The 23262-nt window shown below is 41.6% G+C and overlaps 1 protein-coding gene across 1 annotated transcript in view; it reads right to left on the bottom strand.

The window, feature by feature from the left end:
* LOC124612726 overlaps nt 1-23262 on the bottom strand; it is a 127317-nt gene that overhangs the window by 66671 nt on the left and 37384 nt on the right. The window contains exon 4 of the mRNA XM_047141512.1: nt 10488-10635. Coding sequence (XP_046997468.1) covers nt 10488-10635 — 148 coding nt within the window. The remainder of the gene's footprint in view (nt 1-10487; nt 10636-23262) is intronic.

Raw genomic sequence — 23262 nt, 5'->3', positions numbered from 1 at the left:
GAGGTGGGCGAGGAGCAGAGAGGGGGGGCGAGGGGCAGAGAGGGGGGGCGAGGGGCAGTGAGGGGGGGCGAGGGGCGGAGAGGGGGGGCGAGGGGCGGAGAGGGGGGCGAGGGGCGGAGAGGGGGGGGCGAGGGGCGGAGAGGGGGGGGCGAGGGGCGGAGAGGGGGGGCGAGGGGCAGAGAGGGGGGGCGAGGGGCAGAGGGGGGGGGGTGAGGGGCAGCGAGGTGGGTGAGGGGCAGAGAGGGGGGGCGAGGGGCAGAGAGGGGGGCGAGGGGCAGAGAGTGGGGGCGAGGGGCAGAGAGGGGGGGCGAGGGGCAGAGAGGGGGGGCGAGGGGCAGAGAGGGGGGGCGAGGGGCAGAGAGGGGGGGCGAGGGGCAGAGAGGGGGGGCGAGGGGCAGAGAGGGAGAGAGAAAAGGGGGGTGACTACAAGATGGGAAGGAGTACAGGGTGAATGTGTGTGGTGTGGTGTGTGGGTGTGTGTGTGGGTGAGAGAGAGAGAGAGAGAGAGAGAGAGAGAGAGTGAGTGAGTGAGTGAGTGAGTGAGAGAGAGAGAGAGAGAGAGAGAGAGTTAGTGTAAATTGGAGAACATGTCTTGTATGTTCGGCAGAGATGTGAAAGGAGACTGGGGACTGGGATGGGGTGAGGAGGGGGGGATGATTGCAGTTCCCCCACCCCTTCTTCTTCTTCTTTTATTTTTGCGAGGGTGTATAGATAATGATTATATGAAAGAAACTGGGAGGAGATGCTAGTAATAAAGGGAGCCTGTGGTTATATGTGTGTATTTATTGTTATATTAAGTGGTCAGTCAGTTTAAAGATTGTGTCAGTTGTCAGGTTGTTTTGATCATTTACGAGTTGTTTCTTTACTGTTACAGTTTTTTGAATGTGGTAGTTTTCTTGTAATGTGAGGTGTTTTTTGTTTTTGTTTATCCTTATGATTTCCATGTCTGTGTCTCTGGTGGTAATTTTATGTTGGTTTTGGTGTAAATGTTCTGCAAAAGTTGAATGATTTGTTCTATACTTCCATGCTCTTACATGTTCTCCATGTCTGGTGTCAAATGTCCTCTTGGTTTAACCTATGTATCTTTCATCACAGTTATTGCATTTCAGTTGATATATTCCTGACTTTTGAAATAGATAAATCTCCCCATTTTTTGGGAAGCATTTTTGAATTGAGATGTTGGTTTGCTGAGCTATTTTTATGTCTTGTTTTTGAAAATATTGGATATTCTGTGTGTGTATTTGTGATTGTATGTCATTGTGTATGATCTTTTGTTTTCTGTTTCTTTCTCACTTTGTGTTGTTCCTGTTTTCCTATATTTTGTGTGTTTGTTTGTATGGGATGCTGTTCTTGTGTTTCTGGCAGCAGAGTGTTTGTTATTTTCTGTTTCTTGATTTTACTGTTGAGCTTTGTTACCAAGTTTTCTTTGTATGCATAGTTTGTGGCTATTTGTATTATGGTATTCATTTATTTTTTGTAATTGTCTGCATGTAATGGTACTGTGTTTAGTCTGTGGAGCAGATATCCAAGTGCTCCTTGCTTTTGAGAACTGTTCTGTTGTGATGTCTCATGTATAACAGTGTCTATTGCTGTCAGTTTTCAATACATGTCAAATGTGTGTTGGTTGTTTTGAATCTTTATGATGATGTCCAAGAAATTTAACTGCCTATTTTTCTCTTTTTCTATTGGAAAAATGTATCTTATCATGACCAGAATTTAGGTCTGTGTGTAACTGGTCATCTATCAGGCACAAGATGTCATCCATATATCCAATCCAATACAGGATGCTGTACCTATACAGCGCTATTTTGCTAAATATAACCTGTTCACATGGACCAGAAAGAACTTTGCTACAGTTTCAGACCCTGGGGATCCCATTGGCAATCTTTCACTTTGTGAATAGAATTGATTATTGAACTGGAAGTAGTTCTGTTCTGTTATTAGCTGTAGCAGCTTGACTGTTTCTTTCATGTATTCATGTGGAAGTGTGCTGTGTCTCTAAAGGTTTTGTTCTATAATGTTTATTGTTTCAGTTATTGGTATACTAGAACACATATTCTCTACATCAAAAGACAGGTGGGTGAAATCTGTATATCTTTTATGTAATGTATTACTTGTGTGGTGTTTCTTATATCCTCTTGTAACTTGTAGTTTTTTGATAAGATTTTCAGAGTGTATCTTGCAAGTGAATAAGTGGGAGTGTTTCTATAATTCAATGGCTCTGATAGGGAGGTCTTTCGTGTGTAGCTTTGGTTGGCAGCGGAGGTAATGTGCACTGGAATTTGTTTGCAATGGCTTTCATTTTTCATTGTCTTCTAGTGTAAGTTCAGTGTCTTTCAGAGTATTTCTGAACTTCATTTGAAATCTGATAGCTGGATTGTTTTTTGTTTTTGATTAATGCCTGTGTCTTACTGATGTACTGCTCTTTATCCATTAAAACCCCTGTGTTTCCTATCTCTGCCCTCATGATGATGGTGTTGTGTTCCTCTACTTTCTTTTTAAGTTTTGTCAGTTTTATGGAATATGTGTTGTTAGGTTACATGTGTTTTCTTTCTTCTGTGTTATTATGTTTTCAATTTCATTGCTGACTAGCTCCCTCGTGACTAGCTCTTTCATCAGACCAATGTTTACCTCATTTGTTTCATTTGTTTTCCTGTGCGAGAATTCTTTCTGTCTTAGGTTTTTGATTAGCTTCTAACTGTGAGTTTCTTCATTTTTTTCTATCACTCCATAGGTACAAATAATCCAACAGATTTTGTGCACTGTTATGCTACTGGGGATGAGGTATGTATCTATTGTTCTTCATCAGAAATGAAAAGTAATCAATGCAATGTCATCAAGTTGTTAGCTCAGTAACAAAATGCTGCTAGGATACTCATAGTAAGTATTTTCTGAGTGCAAGAGAAATTCTTCTTATTCATTACTGCAACTGGGTTGTGGGGATGGTTTGTGTCGAGTGCAGTGTGTGGGTGGGGCGAGGTGGGGGGGTGGGGGGAGGGGTGGAAATGGTGACTGACAGCTGGGATTGAGAAACAGCAAGTGCACAGAATGGGAATATGGCACTGGTGAGCTCTCTCTGACAATAATAGGGTGAGTAAAACTGTGCACACAATGGCATAAAAGAGTAGGCTGGAAGAAGATATAATTTATCTACTACAGCTCTCAATAACACAGAAGTTTCCTTCCTATCCAAGAACTCGTTTTCAGTCACACAACCAAATTCAGTCACACTGGACTCCTAAATAACTTACCCTCTATTTGGTGATCTCTATGGTGGAAACACTTTTTTTGCCACCAAGCCCAACCAAACCAAAACTAAGCTCATACTTCTGTCTCCTGACAAATAACCCCCCTCCCAATTACCTTCTATGACTTTCTTATCATTCGTCATCTGGACAGGGCAAAGACACATTACCCTCTTTCCTCCACAGCCTCAACATCCACTCTCGCATCCACTACACAAGTCGTCCTCAGCCCTGCATAACACTTTCTTGAACATTGACCTCCACCTCTCGAATGGTTCATTGTCTACTAGCACATCTCACACTTATTTTTGCCCAGTCCTCAAACTATAGACTTCACTCATTTCATTCTCACACTTTCCTCCCCACATCCTCTCTCTTCCTCTGCTCTATCTCCAACTCATAAGTCACCGCTTCGCATCCTTAAGCTCTCTTCAAAGCCCCCTTGCCTACGCCACAGTAAGCTCACTAATACCACAGTCCCATTTTTTTTCACTGTTCCTCCCTCCAAACTATGAGTCACCCATCTGTTCAAACATCCCATTATGCCCCCTTTCCCCACTCTGCCTGATACAATACTCAACATTGTTGAGCTGCAGTGCCAGTCAATATAGTTGGCTGGAACACTATAGCTCGGTAGATGTATGTGTGTGTTTGTGAACTCTGTACTAGTTAGTTCTGAAGCAAGACGACATCCAAACACTTAGCAATGTTTACAGTCTGGTTGGTACAGACAAGAATTGAGAAGAAGCTTTCACAGGGTGTATACATGGACAATAAAAAATTTCCTGTATTTTTCCCAGAATTCCCAATTAAGAATACACTTCTTTCTGAGTGAAAGTACACTTTATCCCACATCAAAATACATTATACCCCAAAAAATACATTTTTCCTGTGTTAAGTGACAATACACTTTCCCTCAGAGCTGTAACACTTATCAATACTCTGAATTTTTTACAGCTTTTATACATCAGTGTAAAAATTACAGCATATTTTCATATTACGAAAGTATAAATGTGAATTCCACCAAATACAGCATGCTAGCTTCCAAAGCACTGAAATACAGATTTTGATGCGATTTTTGTCAACCAGGCATAGCTTATGTTACTTGATCTCACCGGCCAATGACAGCAGATATTCAGATCATAGAACATGTAATATAGTCTGCCACTAGCAACTTGACTATTAAGTAGACCGAACACACATGTAGGAAAAGTCAATGGTTTATATTAACATGGATACAGTATAAGTACAACAAAAGCTAAGCTTTCATGTATACTATAGGTCTTTTTTAATGTGTGTTACCCATTAAGATATATCAAACACAATTGCACCATTAAATTTTTAAGTAATGACATAAGTAGCTGGTCTTATGAGCTTGATAATTTTTTCCAAGTGGTTGGTCCTTAAAGTGTTAAGTTTTGAATGACAGTCAAAAGCTCCATGATTTACGGAATTCATTGCACATTCTCGCACATAATATAATTCATATTGCATAAAAAGAAATTTACTTTGAAAGTGACGCTTCTCAAACCACCATTCACAATGTTTTTCCGCGATCTGCTAGAAATGTCAACAGTTGTGATATCATGCTCAGCAGACACCGTTTGTTGTTGTACTGAATAGTCTCCACACTAAAGCCTTTGACACATTCTGCTGTCTGCAGATGCCTGTGTGTGCACTGTGTTATGTTGTAGTAAATGGCACATTTTCTTTTTCATTTTGGTGTTATTCTCTTGTTTATGTTTTATTGCTGTAGTATTATTCTGCAGTAGTGGACTAAAGTAAAATTCTTTGTTAGAGCATCCTTTCTTAGCAGTCAAAATTACAAAAATTTTACCTGATAACTAAAGAAATGAAAAATTCCTTTGATTCTAAATAATTCCTGGGTTTTTCCCTGATTCTTGCCAGAAGAAAATATTCTCGCATTTTTCCTGGATTTTCTGGTTGTCCTCGGCAATATACAACCTGTTTCAAAAAATGGTGTTACAGAACAATGCTGACGGCTGTGTGTATATCAGGTAACTAATGAAGAGAAATTTAATCAGATAAAGGGGAAAAGACATTTGAGGCACAACTTGGCTAAAATAAGGCACAGCTTCTTGGGCTGTACCATAAAGCATGGCTGTTCAGGAGTCTGGTAGCCAAGCATCAGCACTCCCACTCTGTCGCCACCTGGGTAGTGAGTGCTCACAGTGCGAGTGTCAGAAGTCATTACGTTGTGCTGGAGACGTGCAAACTGTGAGCTGTCGTCAGAGGAATGGGCTTATGTTAAATTCACTATAGCCTTAAATGCAAGCATGTTTACACAATGGCGAAATACTTGAAGTTGAGAGTAGCTCTTTTAAAACATGTGGAAAGCAGCAATATGACCAGAAATGGAGAGTTAAATTTTTAGAGAAAAACCAAGGCTTGTCTACAGCAAGCATGTTCAATTGGATGTAGGGTTGCAGTAGCTAAGCAGAGATTCAGAGGCCTGCACAAGATACAGCAGTGTGGAGAGAAGCTTCATTCAGACCAGTCTCCTGCCTGTGTGCCACATCAACAACATCTACAATTAAATAGGAGGTCAATCCAAGTACTTCAATGTCTAAATACTATAGCCAATACGACTCATATGCAGGTTGTATCACCAACCATCTTTCCCTCTGAATTGTAACTCACTTTTGGCAATGGAAAATCCAGGATGGAATAATGACAATATTATGAAAAGGATAGATTGTTACTCACCACATAGCGGTGATGCTGAGTCGCAGATAGGCACTACAAAAAGACTGTCAAACAAGTAAGCTTTTGGCCAAGGAGGCCTTCATCTGAATTAGACAAAACACACACACACACACACACACACACACACACGTGTGTGTGTGTGTGTGTGTGTGTGTGTGTGTGTGTGTGTGTGTGTGTCTGCTGAGGCTAGACTTGTTTGACAGTTCTTTTGTTGAGTCTATCTGCAACTCAGCATCTCTGCTATACGAGAGCAGTAATCTATCCTTTTCATAACACTGTCACTTTTGACAATGAACTACAAAATATTCCACAATGGCCTTTGGTCTTGTTAAAGACTCAATAAGTGCTCCCCAGGAACAGTTCACGGACGTCAGGGAGAATGTAAATGTGTTGTGACTCGCCGATCATTCAAAGCGCCACCGCGCAATTACGCGCGTCCTCTACATGCGGCGCTGTCTACCAGCCATGCAGCAGCTGCGCGACCTAAGCGGCCAGCCGAGCAGCGGCCGCTAGACTGGGACTCAGTGCTCATTCGAATGCTAATGTGTACACATGTCTTGCTTGCCAACTTACTCTGTGACTTGTATGTGTTGTGTCGTTCTGAAATATATGTGTTAAACTTGACGTTACAACAATTGGCGACGAGGTAGTGGATTTTTCCTTTTCACCGTTGACCCACAGGTTTCCATGGCTACTGTCGAGCAACTATTGCAAAAACTCCTTGAACAGCAAACGCTTCTAACAGCGGCGATTCGCGATTTCGTTGCAGCCTCAAATGCAGGGCGTTTCTCGTCGTTGGCTGTACCTCCTTTTCCTCCTTACGACGAGATGGCGGAAGACTGGTCTGATTATGAAAAACGTCTTCGAAAGCACTTCTTGGCATATCATGTCAGGGACGAACAACCATGTAAGTCTCTGTTCCTTTCCTGGCTTTCACCTGAAATGTATTGGTTGTTGTCGCAATTGGCTCCTTTGAAGGCTCCTGCGTCTTTGTCCTTTGCTGAAACATGCTCACTTCTGTCTGTCTATTTTCAAAAGCAAACGCATGTGGTAGCCTCTCGTGTTGCCTTTTATCGTTGTCAAAAACAGCCACATCAATCCTATCGCGCTTGGGCTGCTGAACTTCACGGCCTCAGTCGAAAGTGTCAATTTGTTACTGACGTTCACAAAGAACCCTATGCCGATTCCATGGTACTGGATGCTACTATCCGGTTGGCGTCCGACAAAGAAGTTCGGCAACGTGCCCTTCAGTTGGGGAATCCGACTCTAGATGAAGTTCTCTCCATTGCGCAGTCTTTTGAAATTTCTCACGCCGGTGGGGCGCAAATAGAGGCGTGGGGTGATGTCGGGGAAATACAACCTCATGTGCTGTTGACAACAGTGCGGCGCGTCCCCGCCGGCCGACGTGGGACGCAGTGCACTCCCACGCGCAGCCTCGGCCTAACCATAAACAACCCGCTAAGAAACTGCAGCAAAACCCCCGGCAACTTCCTTCACATCCGCGGTGTTTTACGAAACATTCACGCGAGGATTGTCCCCAACATTGGGCTGTGTGTCACAATTGCAAAAAGAAAGGTCGTGTGTCTTCCGATGCCCTTCCTCGCCCTACATCTGTTAAGGAACTGCAGGCCTTCTTGGGGAAAATAGCATACTATCACAAGTTTTTACCGTCTGCGGCTTCGGTGGCTCAGCCGTTGCATCGCCTGTTGCATAAAAACGTGCCTTTTCACTGGTCCGCGTCATGCGATGCGGCTTTCCATAAATTGAAGACTATGCTGAAACAGGCCCCATGCCTGGCTACTTATCGAACTGGCCAACATCTTGTTCTTGCCACAGACGCCTCTCAATACGGGGTCGATGCAGTCCTTGCGCACCATTTTTCTGACGGTTCGGAACAACCCATTGCTTATGCCTCAAAAACGCTCACGGATGCCCAACAAAAGTATTCTCAAATTGAGAAAGAAGCTTTGGCCATTATTTATGCTCTTCATAAGTTTGGTGTTTTTCTCTATGGATCAAAATTTCATCTTGTTACAGATCACAAACCACTTGTTTCCTTGTTTCATCCATCAACGTCACTTCCCAACACAAGACTGCACACCGCCTCCAGCGTTGGGCTCTTTACTTGTCTCGTTTCAATTATGAGATTCATTTCCGGCCAACGGCTCAACATGCAAATGCTGATGCTCTGTCTCGCCTTCCCATGGGTCCTGATCAGGCATTCGATAGGGACGAACTTTTGTGTTTCCACCTGCATGTTGCCGAGCAGCGGGTTGTGGACGGGTTCCCCATCATTGGGGACAGGCTGGCAGCTGCTATGGATTCTGACCCTACCCTCTCCCGGGTTTTACACTGTATTCAGAAGGGTTGGCCAGATCGCCCGTCCGCTAAGACTTCTGATACGTTTCAGAACTACTACGCCTTGCGCTACCACCTCATGGCTAGGGATGGTGTTATCCTCCTTTCCACTGACAACGCTTCGCTGCGTGTTGTGGTACCTGTGTCTTTGCGTGCTTCGGTCTTGTGCCTCCTTCGCCCAGGGCACTGGGGTGTGTCTCGCACAAAATCTCTGGTGCGCCGTCATGTGTACTGGCCCGGCATCGACTCTGAAATAGCACACATGGTCGCTGCCTGTGGCCCTTGTGCGTCACAGGCCGCTGCCCCGAAGTCATCTTTGTCACCGTGGCCTTCGCCTGAGAAGCCCTGGGAGTGCATTCATGGTGACTTTGCGGGACCTTTTTCAGGTACTTATTGGCTCCTCGTAATTGACGCCTACTCTAACTTTCCTTTCATTGTCCGTTGCACGTCGCCTACCACCGCGGCAACCACCAGTGCTCTCGCCCGCATTTTTTCTTTGGAAGGCCTCCCCTCTACTCTTGTTACTGATAATGGTCCGCAATTTGCCTCTTCCGAATTTGCGGATTTTTGTGCTCGTCACGGCGTTATGCATGTCACGGCCCCGCCATTCCATCCACAATCAAACGGTGAGGCTGAACGACTGGTCCGCACATTTAAGGCTCAGATGCGGAAACTTCTGACTTCTTCTGCTGCTGATGATCCGCTTCTCCAGTTTCTGGTGTCTTACCGTTTCACCCCCATGGGCGACCACAGCCGGCTGAGCTCTTTCATGGCCGACAGCCCCGCACGCTACTTCGTCTTCTGTGCCTTCCACCTCACGGCCGCAGGTGCCTTCACTTGGCCGGTTCACCACCAATGACCTCGTCTGGGTACGGGGATATGGCAGGCGGCCAAAATGGAGCCCGGGCCGCATCTTACGGCACCGTGGCAGACGCCTGTATGAAATCCAGACGGACACAAGTGTTGCAGTGCGTCATTCGGACCAGCTTCGGCCTCGTGTGCCGGCAACGCCTGTTCCGAATGCCGCTACACCACCTTCGACTCTACCTGACGCTCAGGGTCTTGGCATCTCTCAATACTCACAACGCAGCCCTCTCACCGTCATCACGATGCCAGCACAAGAACGGACGCCACCAGGAGACGTGCCCATGCAGGAACCTGATGACCATCCTCTGTCAGAGCAAATCTACTCGCAGCCTCCTCCAACGGACGCCGACACATCGCCCATGTCTCCTGTCATATCAACTGGACTTGCCGCAACGGGCAGATTGGTGCATGGGGCCCCAGCAGATTCGACCCCTACGTCTCCTGTCATCTCAACCCGTTATCATCGGGGACACTTCCGACCGTACGGGAAGCCTCCTCCTCGAGACTTTACCGCGAGTCAAACAACGCCTATGGACGTTAGCCATCTCCAGGACACCTCCATCAGGGCCAGTGCAACAATTTCAAAGGGGGGAAAAGTGTTGTGACTCACCGATCATTCAAAGCGCCGCCGCGCAATTACGTGCGTCCTCTACATGCGGCGCTGTCTACCAGCCATGCAGCAACTGCGCCACCTAAGCGGCCAGCCGAGCAGCGGATGCTAGACTGGGACTCAGTGCTCATTCTAATGCTAACGTGTACACATGTCTTGCTTGTCAACTTACTCTGTGACTTGTATGTGTTGTGTCGTTCTGAAATATATGAGTTAAACTTGACGTTATAACAAAATGAAAGTGCAGCATTGGAAATGTAGAACAGATTCTATATAAAATGTTCTGGTTCTTCCAGATATAGATGGAACATCTATTATAATCATATTCCACATTCTTAATTGTACAGACCAGTAAGGATACCCACACACACAGAACTGAAAACAAACAAACAAGCATTAATTTCATACAGTTTTACAAATTTTTGAATTATTTCTTGGTTGAAGCAAGCATTATATAGATTGGTTCTTTTCTGCAGTTTTTTTCCATGTTCTGCATGATTTTTCTGATTAATGTTATTCATCTTTGATAATTGATATAATGTCTAACGTTTCACATTCTGTATGAATAAAATGTCATGTTAACTTACATTGATACCACTAAGAAATCTGCATTAAATGCCTTTGCATGGCATGTATTTGTTAAAGACTCATTGCTGTAATGAATTCAAAAAATTCCTCACCTTTTTTCCATCCTTGCGATCCTTTTCATTTTTAAGGAGCAGTGCACCTCGATTAGTGAAAAGTCGAGTAGGGTCACTTAACTGTTTCTCAAGATCCTGCACATGATGCCAGAGGTCAAAATACTTCTTTGCTGAACTGAATACCAACCTGTAAAATAGTTGGAAAACCATTCTAAATAATGTAACCAGAAATGCATTAGACACAATAATTTATGATGAATTCACAGAAACTTCATCATGCTACCCATAACTAACCATTGTTATGTAGTTGTATTAGCAATGTTATCAGAATATTATTTTAGAGATTTTTTCCACAGCAGTATCTGTATTTGTCAAATCTCTGTCATAGTGTGTTAAGAGCCTCTTTAACACAGTGACCATTATACACAGAGGAAGGTCTAAGCCATACAGTAGATTGATAATTGAAGGCACAACTGCCCTAACTCCAACAAAAGTTAACTCATTTTAATATTATATATTTAATAAATATTACGACTGAATATGATAAGGGAGATATGACACTACAAGAAGAATTTTTATTAGGATACTGAAAGAACTAAGCTGGAGAGGAAAAAAAGTCTGGAGTAAATTACATTTGCTCAGAATTACTGAGGTCCTTGGGAGAGCCAGTCATGAATATAAGGCAGGCAAAATATCTTTAAGAAGACTGTAATAATTCAAAGTCCAAAGAAGGTAGTTGGTCACATGTGAATACTACCAATCAGTTTAATAAGCCATGGTTGCAAAATACTGGCAAATTATTTATTTATCGAAAAACTGGTACAATGGAAAAATTTAAGAACATATAAGCCAATAATGACTCCATGACTTATCTTAGGAGATATATTTAAGAACAGCGAACCTGCGTTTATAGCATCTGTATATTTAGAGAAAGGGGTAAAACAAAGAGAGGGGAAGGTTATCTACAGTTTGTAGGGAAACCAAACTGCTATCTTTAAGAGTCAAAGGACAAAAAGGGAGACAGCAGTTGATAAGAGAGTGAAACAGGATGGTAGTCTACTGCGTTAATGCACATAAAATGAAGAGTCATACAGTTGAATACATGATGCACCTATAGTTCAGCTTCTATCGGACTAATGAATGATATAAACAAAGCACTATCTGGTCTGCTCCCCATAAGGCCCTGAAGGACATTCAAAGAATGGACACAGTGGGCTGCCAGGTAGGATTTATGGGAGGAACAACAAAGTTTTCTATCGAGCATTAATCCAAAGAATTTTGTGCTTTCAGTGATTATAAAGGCAATAGGACCAAGACGTAAGGATGGAGGGAGAAGTTACTTTTGACACCAAAAATTCATACAGGCGTTTTTTTTGTTGGAAAAGTGGAAGCCTTTGTCTATAATCCACAAGTAGACATGGTCAAGACTGTGCTGAAGTCAGTGATACAGTAAACAGAGCAGCAAAAGATCACAAAATCATCAACAAAATGAAAGCCTAAGACAATCAGCGAGAGACAAACTAAGTTTAAGTTGAGCATGAAGCCCAGAGGCATGCCACTCTCCAGAGTATAAGGGTCTGATAAAGTCAAACATATGTATACATAAAAAAATCCCATTTTTAAATATTCTTTAATAAAGTGAGGCAAACTGCATCAGAAGCCCCATCTGTGCACTGTATGGAGGATTCCCTGTCTACAGCAAAGTTTTACAAGCCTTTTCAAAATCAAAAAATCAAGCTAAGGTCCAGCATTTCCGCAGAACGCTGCCCATGATGTAAGTCCACAAGGTGACAAGATGGAAGACTGCAGAGCGATTCCTATGAAATCGACATTGAAAGCTTATTGTCTGGTACTGAGGTGCAAGAACATGATGATCAAAGGGCATACTCTAGTTCCTTCATAATAAGAACAGTATTAGGCCCAAAGTGTTGGGGAGATTGCCAAGATCCACAATGATATTGTTTGCAACAGTTAGACTGGGTACTGGAAGCTGGACCTTTTATTTAGCAACGTGACAAAGTTTAACACAGTCAGTTGGTCAAGGGGACAAGAAATCCAAGAGGCTTCTTTGCTATCTCTGATAATTCAGTGGCTATTTGCATGCATCTGTTTATATTGGGCACAGTCTTCCATCATGGTGCCGTGTTCAAAGGTATGGAGAACATATCTTTGTTTGCGAACCACGTCTCAACATTCCTCAGTCCACCATGGGATTAGGGTTCATTGCAGAAGAGAAGAGACCTAGGGTAAGGGAAGTTCAGAGGCTGAGATGGCAATATACATAAGGTACTTTACCTGATTTCCAGTGCTGTAGAATTGTGTGTCTAAGGTCATTAATGAGGAGCTGAGCTTCCAGTTAGTTTTGGAAAGCTGCCAAGTTGTCTTAAGCATGGATTTTACATGGTTCAACAAGTGATTTATGCATGGAAACTAGTCGCCTGAGTGTATGTCTGGGATGATGGACAATTCTAGAAGGTGCGCAAATTTTGCTCTGCAGAAGGAGTGATCCAGATGTGACAATTAATGTAAAGATTCTAAATAAAATGTGGGTTAACCTGTTTGAGGTTAACACTATTAAGCTGGCCCAGAATATCTGCCAGGAGCTTGCCCCTCATGCAGCATCTGGGAGAGCCCCGAACAATATAGTGGATACTATCTTCACCAAACAGAAAAAAAGATGTTGGGAGATGGGCAATATGTTGCAGTATGTCAGCACAGGGAAGAACAAGTGGTGGAGATATGCAATTATCATAAAGAGAAAAAAAAAAGATAATTCTAGGAATGTAAATACAAAGAGCAACAATTAGTAACTGGTTGTTCAACAGAATGGTTTGACTATGAATGAGCGTCATTGCACACTCATGATCTGGAGTTCCCAAATCAGGAGCAAGGTCATAACGTACTAGGGTGAAGTGTGAGAGGTCAAAGCTGTCTTGAGGTCATATCTTTGTTTCTTGCATGCCTATAAGCTGGGGATTGTGAAAATAGTAAAATATGCGGTTCTGCCCAACACAGTTAGATGCCACATACATTCCATACATATATATAAGGTTAAGAGATCGCAGCCATGTTAGTGAGAGTCACCTCAGCAACTTTGGAGGGCCTGGCTTCAATTTGTGTTGGATTACACTATTTTTTATTCCTTCAATCATAGAACTTTCCTCACAGGGTACACCAGCTCTCTCTTAGAGAATCAATTCACAATTTCCTCTGGTGAAGTGGAGGTTCGCTGAGCAATGCTTTTGTACAGTGTTGCTGTTGAGGATGGTCTCCAAGTTGGAAGAATATTTTTCTTTATTTGTCTTCACAATTCCTGTAAATTTGTCTGATGATGATCTGGCCTTTTGCTTCCCAAAGGTAAGCAGAAAATCTTCTGGGGAGTATCCCCTCCAAAATTTCATTTCTTTTGTATCAATCATATGAGATTTTCCATGTGTGGGTGAAAGTTTTATAGTATGTTGTGCAGGAAATAGCAGTGGCACAGAGGGATGCTACTTTAGTGCTTGGAGATTTTACAATTGTGGCACTAAGCTGGAGGTTGCAGATACATGTGGGCATATCCTTTTTTGGTTGTGGTGTTGCCACAATAAAGCTGTAACTGCAATGTGATTCTATAGAAGGCTTTCGAATGGCAAATATTTTCAGAAAAACAGTAAGTGTGACTTTTCCATCATCCAGATCTGTGTAGCCCACTCATAAAGGTACACAGGCCATTCACAAGGCAAAACATCATGGTTTCAAGTGTAGTTAGTTACTTGCTCCACGGATCATTTGCGTGATAGATCCCGCTTATATGAAATAGGTCATTTTAGATTCAAACTGCAAATTAATTTGTACATATGGTTACATACTGAATATTTCTAAGTTTTCTTTTTTTATAATACAAAAAGAAAAAAAAAGATATACAGATATGAATTAGTTATTCCTACTTATCACCTTGTACACATTACAGTAAAACACATTCTTCTATGGAACAGAAGGAGTTGTCAAGGAGAAACTTTCTGTTTGTTTTCCAATTTTACTATTCTGTCTGATAGACATTTTATATCAGTGAGTAAGTGATCAAAAATTTTTGCTGAAGCAATGCGCAACCCTTTTTGTGCTAGAGACAACCTTATCTACAGTAATGAATGTCATTTTCCCTTCTGGTATTGTAACTGTGTAAATGATAGTTTCTTTTGAACTGTAGTGGATTGTTTCCACAAACTTCATGAGGAAATAAATATACTGTGAAGTAGTAGTCAGAATGCCCAACTCCTTCAACAGATGTCTACAAGATGACTGTTGGTGAGCTATATTGCGTAAAATTGCATAGTATTTTATCGATGCAACTGCTTGGCCGCACGATCTGAGGCGTCATGCCATGGATTGCGCAGCCCCTCCCACTGGAGGTTCGAGTCCTCCCTCGGGTGTGTGTGTGTGTGTGTGCGGGTGTGTGTGTGTGCGCGTGTGTGTGTGTGTGTGTGTGTGTGTGTAGTTGTTGCTGTTGTTGTTAGCGTAAGTTAGTTTAAGTAGTGTGTAAGTCTAGGGACTGATGACCCAAGCAATTTGATCCCTTAGGAATTCACACACATTTGAACAACTGCCCGATATCTTCAGGTGGTGGTAATTGTTCCTGTCACTGCTGCAGTCATACATTGCAGCAGTACTAATGAAATATTCTGCAATTTACACAATATGATACGGCAGAAAACCCGTGAAGTGTATTTGCAACAGATCTAACAGGAAAGCCTGAAAAGTCACCACATATTATTCTTACAGCACATTTTTGAGCAACAAAGACTTACTTTCTTAAAGATGATTAACATTGTCATATATGACATTATTGATTGAGAATATACAAAATATGTCAACTTACGGATTTGTCTCTCCCCAAGATTTGCAATGATTCTAAGTGCAAATGTGGCTGAACTAAGTGTGCTTTTTCCAATTTAAATTCTCATCAATAAGGACTCCTATCAATTTTGAAGTTTCCACCCTATTTACTACCTCCTCACCATGTGTTACACTTATCATTGGTGTAGTGCCCTAGACGTGCAGAACTGAATATGTTGTGTGTTTTTAAAATTGAGGATGAGACCATTCACAGAAAACCAGTCAATGACACTTTTAAGAACTCTGTTTACCATTCTTTTTGTTTCTGTATGTATGTTCAGACTGATTACAATACTAGTGTCATCTGCAAAAAGAACTAATTCTCTTTGTTACATATTAGATGGAAGATCATTTACTTATACGAGGAACAATAGTGGATCTAAAATTGTGCCTTGGGGAACCCCATATGTGATTTCTCCCCAGTAGGAATTGTGAGTCCAGACTATAATGGTTGAATTACTAAGTAAATGAAATTGGGGAGGGGGAGAAAATAGCATGTTGTCACAGATGGAGAGTTACCTGCAGACACTGAAGTGTATCTGGTGTACCTTAAGCAACTGTAATAGGGCCACTGCTGCACTTGCTTTACATTAATGACTTATTGGATCATATTAGTTGCAATCTTTGATTTTTCACACTTAAAGCAGTTAAGTATAAAACAATTTATCCAGTAAATATTGTAGTAATATGCTGCTTGTTCTGGAAAACATATCAGCCTGGTGCAAAACTGACAACTAGCTCTTATTGTAAAGAAATGTAAGAGTCAGTTATTCTATTTAAACATTTGCGTGTTATTGTGTGAAGAGATATGTGAATGTTCACATGGGCTCAGTTGTAGGTAAAGCAACTGGTAGGATTTGACCCATGGGTAAAATACCTGGTAACTGCAGTTTGTTTACAAGAGAGACCACATACAAATCACATGAACACTGCTCAAATATATGGAACCCATATCAAGGTGAATTGTCATGTGCTATCAAGTGTATACAGAGAAGCGCACTGTGAACAATCAAAGGCTGGGTTAATGGTTGAGAAACTACAGAAATGTTGAAAAATCTTAACTAGCAGAAACCTGAAGAAAACCAATATTAATCACACAACAACTCACTTAGACAATTTTAACAATCAGCTTTCAGGGCAGAAACTGCGAATATCCTTCAGTATCTATCATTTCATTCTCACAGAGGTTGTGATTATAAAATTACAAAATAGTAGTTTTAACAGGTGTACAAGCAGTCATTCTTCCCATGAAAAGAGAAAAAATCTTAATACATATGCCAAACAAATCTTAGAGATTTACAGAGTACTGATGCAGGATTAAAATAGCATTTGAATCTATTGTATTTGGATTTCTTTCTTTCTTAATTCAGTCACCGAGAGAAATACGGGAAATGAAAAAAGACAGGGACGATTTACAATAACTGAAGAGAAAAAAAGATCCATTCTTAAAGCATGAATTAAGATTGAGGAAACTTATCTGAAGTAAAATAGATCAACAACCTGTATTAAAATTCCAGAAAACTTCTAATAATGATCCATCAGAAATCAATAAGTCAAAGAGAACCCCAAAATTTGAAAGAAATATTAAGGTGCACTACTTATATAATTAAAAATTTTAATTCCATCTTCATGTACCCAAGTGCATATTCTCACATAAATAAAATAGTATGTACAACTCAACTGCCTCAAGCACCTTTAAAGCGCAGAATGAATATGTCGCACTACAGTGGAGACTGACAGTCATGTCGAAGCTCTGAGTCTGTTGATAAGACACGCTTTATGTCCAATATAAAGCACTATGCTTGAAAGGGTAAGATAACAGTTCAGGTCATCGGCCAGCATAGGAACATAACAAGAGGAAATTTCAATTAGTTCTGGTCATCAACCAGCATAGAAACATAATAAGAAGAAATTTCATTTCATAGCGCACACTGATTCAGAATTAAGTGTCATCTTTGAAAACAAAACTGTAATTTGTATATCCACAATTAAGCCATTGTAGCCCATTGAGTTATACCATACATTAAGCCTTTGTAACTTATAAACAAGTAAAAAACACATACCAGCAAACGAAACGCAAATAGGAGCATAGAGGTCAGATTGCTTATATGGTAAAACTTTGCCGAGAGTTCTATTCAGTGACGTACTGAACAATCCAAAATGAATATAGCACATGATGATTACAATATTGTACATAGATCTGTAATGCACCATAGAGTACTGTCCACAGTGTTGCTTCATATCGGAGCACTGAAACAGATTTACATCTATGTGCTTCGACAATTTGATTTCATCTGCTATGTGCTAAACTATGGCAAGCATATCACTGCATGGTTCAAAACTAACAAACATCTCATAAAGCAATAAGCTTCTGAACACCACTGCTGGTGCACAGAGTGGCAAAATGTAGTTTGTGGATAAGTCCCGCTTAATCCTGTACAACAGCATTGGCCGCATCCTGATAGGTGCTAAATAATGAATATAATCTGGCAGTTTACATTGCTGAGTAGTATAGCAGACAAGTGCTAATTGTGATTGCTTGGGGCTCAGTGAAACATGTTAAATGTCTAAACGGAAGAATGTGCCAGACGAAATGTGGGATGTGCTGGAAGAGAATCTTTCATCTACATAATTCAGAGATGATATTGAGGCAGAATACAAATAGCACAGATACTAAAATAGCTGTCAATGTCATTGGTATTGCAGTTTACAGTTCACTGGGGATTTGGGTGGCTGCATTTTGGTTAATTACAGTTTGGCAGTGGACAATCATGTAAGTAGCCAGCTGTTTAGTTCTGTAATCAATGATAAACTGGAAAGACTTTATCATAAATTTTATTTAATTTTCAACTAGGCAGGAAAAGATAGAGTGCTACTTACCATAAAGAAGACACGTTAAGTTTCAGACAGGCACAATTACAAAACACTTCGATAAAGCTTTTGGTCACAGCCTTCATCAGAAAAATAGAAACACATACCGTTCATATGCACAAGCAAGCACACCTTGTGCACACATTACCACCAACTTAGGCAGCTCGGGCCGGAATGTAAATACCACGTGGAATGCAAGCAGAAATCTCAAGGTGTGAGGAAAGGGAAGGGGTAGTAGTGTACGGTTGGGGGTGGAGACGAATGCTGTCTGGTGGAGTCTGCAGAGACTAGACTGCCAATAGGTGGACTGTCAGGAGGTTGTGGGGCAGGGAGGTGGGGAAAAAAGGTGTGAAAAAGGAGAGGAGTGGAGAAAGATGGGTGGGTGCAGAGGGCAGCAAATGAAGAGGGTGGGAGGCGAAAAAGGAGAGGAGATGATAGGACAGAGGAGTAGAAACTGTTGGATGGAGGATGTGGGAACAGTAGGTTACTGTAGATTGAGGCTGGGATAATTACAGGAGCAGAGAATGCGTTGTAAGGATCAACATCTACATCTACATAAATGCTCCGCAAGCCACCGTACAGTGCATGTGGAGGGTACCCCGTACCACCACTAGTCGTTTCATTTCCTTTCCACTTGTGAATATAGCAAGAAGAAAATGAGTGTCTATATGCCTCCACATGAGCCCTAATTTCTGGTATCTTATTGCCATGGTCCTTAAGCGCAATGTATGCTGGTGGCAGAAAAATTTTGTGGCAGTCACCTTCAAAAGCTGGTTCTCTATGTTTCCTCAATGGTGTTTCTCGAAAAGAAAGTCACCTTCCCTCCAGGGATTCCCATTCGAGTTCCCAGAGCATCTCCGTAACATTTAGGTGTTGTTCGAATCTACCATAACAAATCTAGCAGCCCACCTCTGAATTGCTTCGATGTCTTCCTTCAATCTGACGTGGTACGGATCCCAAATACATGAGCAGTACTCAAGATAAGGTTGCACCGGTGTCCCATATGCGGTCTCTTTTACAGGAGACCCACTCTTTGCTAAAATTCTCCCAATAAACTGAAGTGAAACATTCGCCTTCCCCACAACAGTCCTCACATGCTCATCCCATTCCACATTGCTTTGCAACATTTGCGCCCAGATATTGAAACGACATGACTGTGTCCAGCAGGAGACGACTAATATGTATCCAAACAATACAGGTTTGTTCTTCTTACTCATCTGCATTAACTTCATTTTTTCACATTTAGAGCTAGCTGCCATTCATCAGACCAAATAGAAATATTGTCAAAGTTGTCTTGCATCTTCTTATAATCATTGAACTTTTACACCTTAGCATACACCACAGCATCAGCAGCAGACAACTGCAGAATGCTGCCCACTCTGTCCGCCATATCATTTATGTATATAGATAACAACAGTGGTTCTATCACTCTTCCTTGAGGCACTCCTGACAATACCCTTGTCTCTGATGAACACTCATCATCAAGGACAACATACTGGGCTCTATCACTTAAGAAGTCTTCGAACTCATTCCATATGCTCGTACCTTCGTTAACAGCCAGCAATGGGGCACTGTGTCAAATGCTTTCCAGGATTCTAGAAATATGGAATCTGCTTTTTGCCCTTCATTCATAGTTTGCAGTATATCATGTGAGAAAAGGGCAACCTGAGTTTTACATGAGCAATGTTTTCTAAAACCATGCTAATTCGATGATATAAGCTTCTCAACGACAAGAAAGTTTAATTTATTTGACCTGAGAATGTTCAAGGATTCTGCAGTAAAGCGAAGTTAGGGATATTGATCTGTAATTATGTGGGTCCCTTCTTATATACTGGAGTTACCTGTGTTTTTTTCCAATCACTTGGGACTTTGTACTGGGTGAGAGATTCATGACAGATGCAGACTAGGTACGGAGCCAACACCATAGAGTACCCTTTGTAAAACTGAACTGGATTCTATTTGGACCAGATGAATCATTTTCTTTCAAATCTTCAGTTGCTTCTCTATAGCAGGGATTCTTATTACTATTGTCATCCATAAAGGAGTCTGTCCAATGGTAAAATGATGGTACGTTTGCACGATTCTCTTGTGTGAACAATATTTCTTAAACAAGAGATTTAAAACTTCGGCTTTCAATGTGCTATCTTCAACTGCCACACCACACTGGTCAACAAGGGACTGAATGAAAGCCTTAGACCTGCTTAGCGATTTTACATAGGACCAGAATTTTCTCTGGTTCTCTACCAGATCTTTTGCTAAGGTGTGACGGTAGTAGATGTTGAATGCTTTGCTTATAGAGCTTTTCACAGATGCAGGAATCTCTACTAACCTTCACTTGTCATCATTTGTCCATTCTCTTTTGAATTGACAGTGCAACCACCTCTGCTTCCTCAGTATCTTCCGAATTTCGTTATTGAACCATGGTGGATTTTTTCCATCCTTTATCTACTCACTCGGCACATAATTCTCGAGACCACAATTTACAATCTGCTTAAACTTTGACCATAATTACTCTAAATCCATCTTACTGGAACTAAGTGATGTCAATTCATTGACTAAATGAGATGCTAACAACTGCTCATCACCTATATCTAGAAGAAACACTCTCCTAGCCTTCTTGACTTATTTATTAACTTTTGTAATCATAGTTGCTGTAATGACATCATGATCGCTAATCCCTGTTTCTATAATGACAATGTCAATAAGGTCCAGTCTTTTTGGCCACAAGGTCTAAGACATTTCCATTGCATGTGGGCTGCCAAGCTAGCTGCTCAAGACAGTTTTCAGAAAACATGTTCAAAAGTATTTCACATGAATCCAAAGGCATTCCAGTCTACATTCAGTAGGTGAATTTCACCTAAAACTAGCAACGCACAATCTGGGTATTTAAGCGCTACTAACTCCCATCGGCACTGTTCAGGAAAAGCTGGTGGTGGAGGGGATGATCCAAATAGGTTGAGTAGTGAAGCAGCCAATAAAATGTTATGTTCAGCTGCATGTTGTGCCACAGGGTGGTCTACTTTGCTACTGGCCACTGTTTGGCAGTGGCCCTTCATCCTGTCGGACACCTGATTGGTAGTCATACCAATGTAAAAAGTTGTGCAATTATTGCAACAGACCTGCTAAATGACATGGCTAATTTCACTGGTGGCCGAACCCCTGATGGGGTAGGACAAACCTGTGACAGGACTGGAATCAGAAGTACTGGTTGGGTGGATTGGGCAGATTTTGCACCTGGGTCTTCCTCAGGGATATGATCCTTGTGGCAAGGGGTTGGGATTGGGAGTGTCACAGGGATGAACTAGGAAGCGGTAGGAAATCTCTATGGTAGAATGTCCCTCATTTCAAGGCATTATGAAAGGTAATCAAAGCCCTGGCAAAACATGTGATTCAGTTGTTCCAGTTGAGGGTGGTACTGGGTGATGAAGGGGACACTCCTTTGTGGCTCGTTCTTGGGGGTGGTGGGAGGATTGGGAGTGTGAGAAAATGGCAATGAAGATCTGTTTGCAGACTAATCCACGACTACTTCTCCTTTGAAGCAAAAGTATACAAACAAAACAGCGGCATCCTCCATGCCAACCTGTTTGTGAGAGCATACAACATACGGTGGAGAAAGTAGGGTCGGCAGCGGGCAGCAAGAGGGGTGGGGGGGGGGGGGGGGGGGGAAGCTGGGTAGAAGAGGGGTGAAAGACTGAGGTCGTGTGTGTGTGTGTGTGTGTGTGTGTGTGTGTGTGTGTGTGTGTGTGTGTGAGAGAGAGAGAGAGAGAGAGAGAGAGAGAGAGAGAGAGAGAGAGAGAGAGAGAGCTGTGTATGTGTGTGTGTGTGTGTGTGTGTGTGTGTGTGTGTGTGTATGCTGTCTGTTTCAGAAGAATGCCTTCTGACCGAAATCTTACATGTTTAGTAATCTTTTTGTTGTGCCTGCCTGTGACTCATCATCTCCACTATGTAGTGAGAAGCAATCTATCCTTTTCATCATACTGTCATTATTCCATCCTAGATTTTCCACAACTCAAAATGGTAACGTGACAAAAATACACATATCGAAAACTGTAAAGTAAATGGAGCAAAGCACCGCACTTCATGTAGTGGCTGCCTTTTCATGGTGCTACATTTGGTCAGGCAGGAAATATCTGTGACTTGAAAGCAAGAGGATTCATTCACATGAGACAGACATGGGATGCATGATTGGAACCAGGAGAAGCACAGTATGGTCAGCATATCACATAGGTCGTGTAGGCCATTATTTTGGAGAATGACATTATAATTTTGGAGTACCACTCTTTCCATCATGCAGAAGGTATTCAATGACTGGGTGTAGGACACGGTTGAAAATTTTCAAGGCCTGATTGACATTTTGTAATAAAGGGAGTGTCAGATGAAAATGTACTGATGCATTCAGAAGAGATTAATTATTATCTTTGTGAAAGTATGAATACAGACTAGAGCTAGAAATTTTATGTTAAGTCCATTGCAAGGGGCACCAAAGGACACACACAATTTTAGGGAAAATACATCAGACTGTACTTTGGACAGTGTGAAGAGAATTTGCTGTAATGGCACAAGTAGAATGCACGAGGGTTCATTGTGGAGCTTATCAAAGAAGAAAATTAGTAAAAAAGGGACCAAAAATGAAACAAAGTAAAAAGGGACCAAAAAATGAAACAAAGTAATAACATAATTTTAGAAATAAGTGACTGGATTCAGATTTATTATAAAGCAGAGACAGCAAAGTAGAAGACATACAATCTAAAAAGGTTGGTGAGACACTAAATTTGAAGATGTTCATTTGAGAAATATCATGTGCGATTGTACTTAATAATGCATTATTGTAAAGCTAAAATTGGCAACGTAATATACAAGTATGTTGTTATGGTCCTATCAACAGGAGAAAGTAAATACATCAAAGATTAAAAAAATAGTTAGGGTAACATACAGAAAAAAAACACTATTGAAATAAGTGTTGTGGCAAAGAGAGTAAAAGCTTGCAGCCTAGCAATTAATTGCATGTTTGGTCATGTTTAATCATGACTGAGTATCCAACATACAGTTTGTACATCTTTAAAAACAC

This window comes from Schistocerca americana, chromosome 1, assembly GCF_021461395.2.
Source record: "Schistocerca americana isolate TAMUIC-IGC-003095 chromosome 1, iqSchAmer2.1, whole genome shotgun sequence".
NCBI lineage: Eukaryota > Metazoa > Arthropoda > Insecta > Orthoptera > Acrididae > Schistocerca > Schistocerca americana.
The sequence above is the reverse complement of the archived record's forward strand: the minus strand, read 5'-3'. Positions and strand labels throughout refer to the sequence as shown.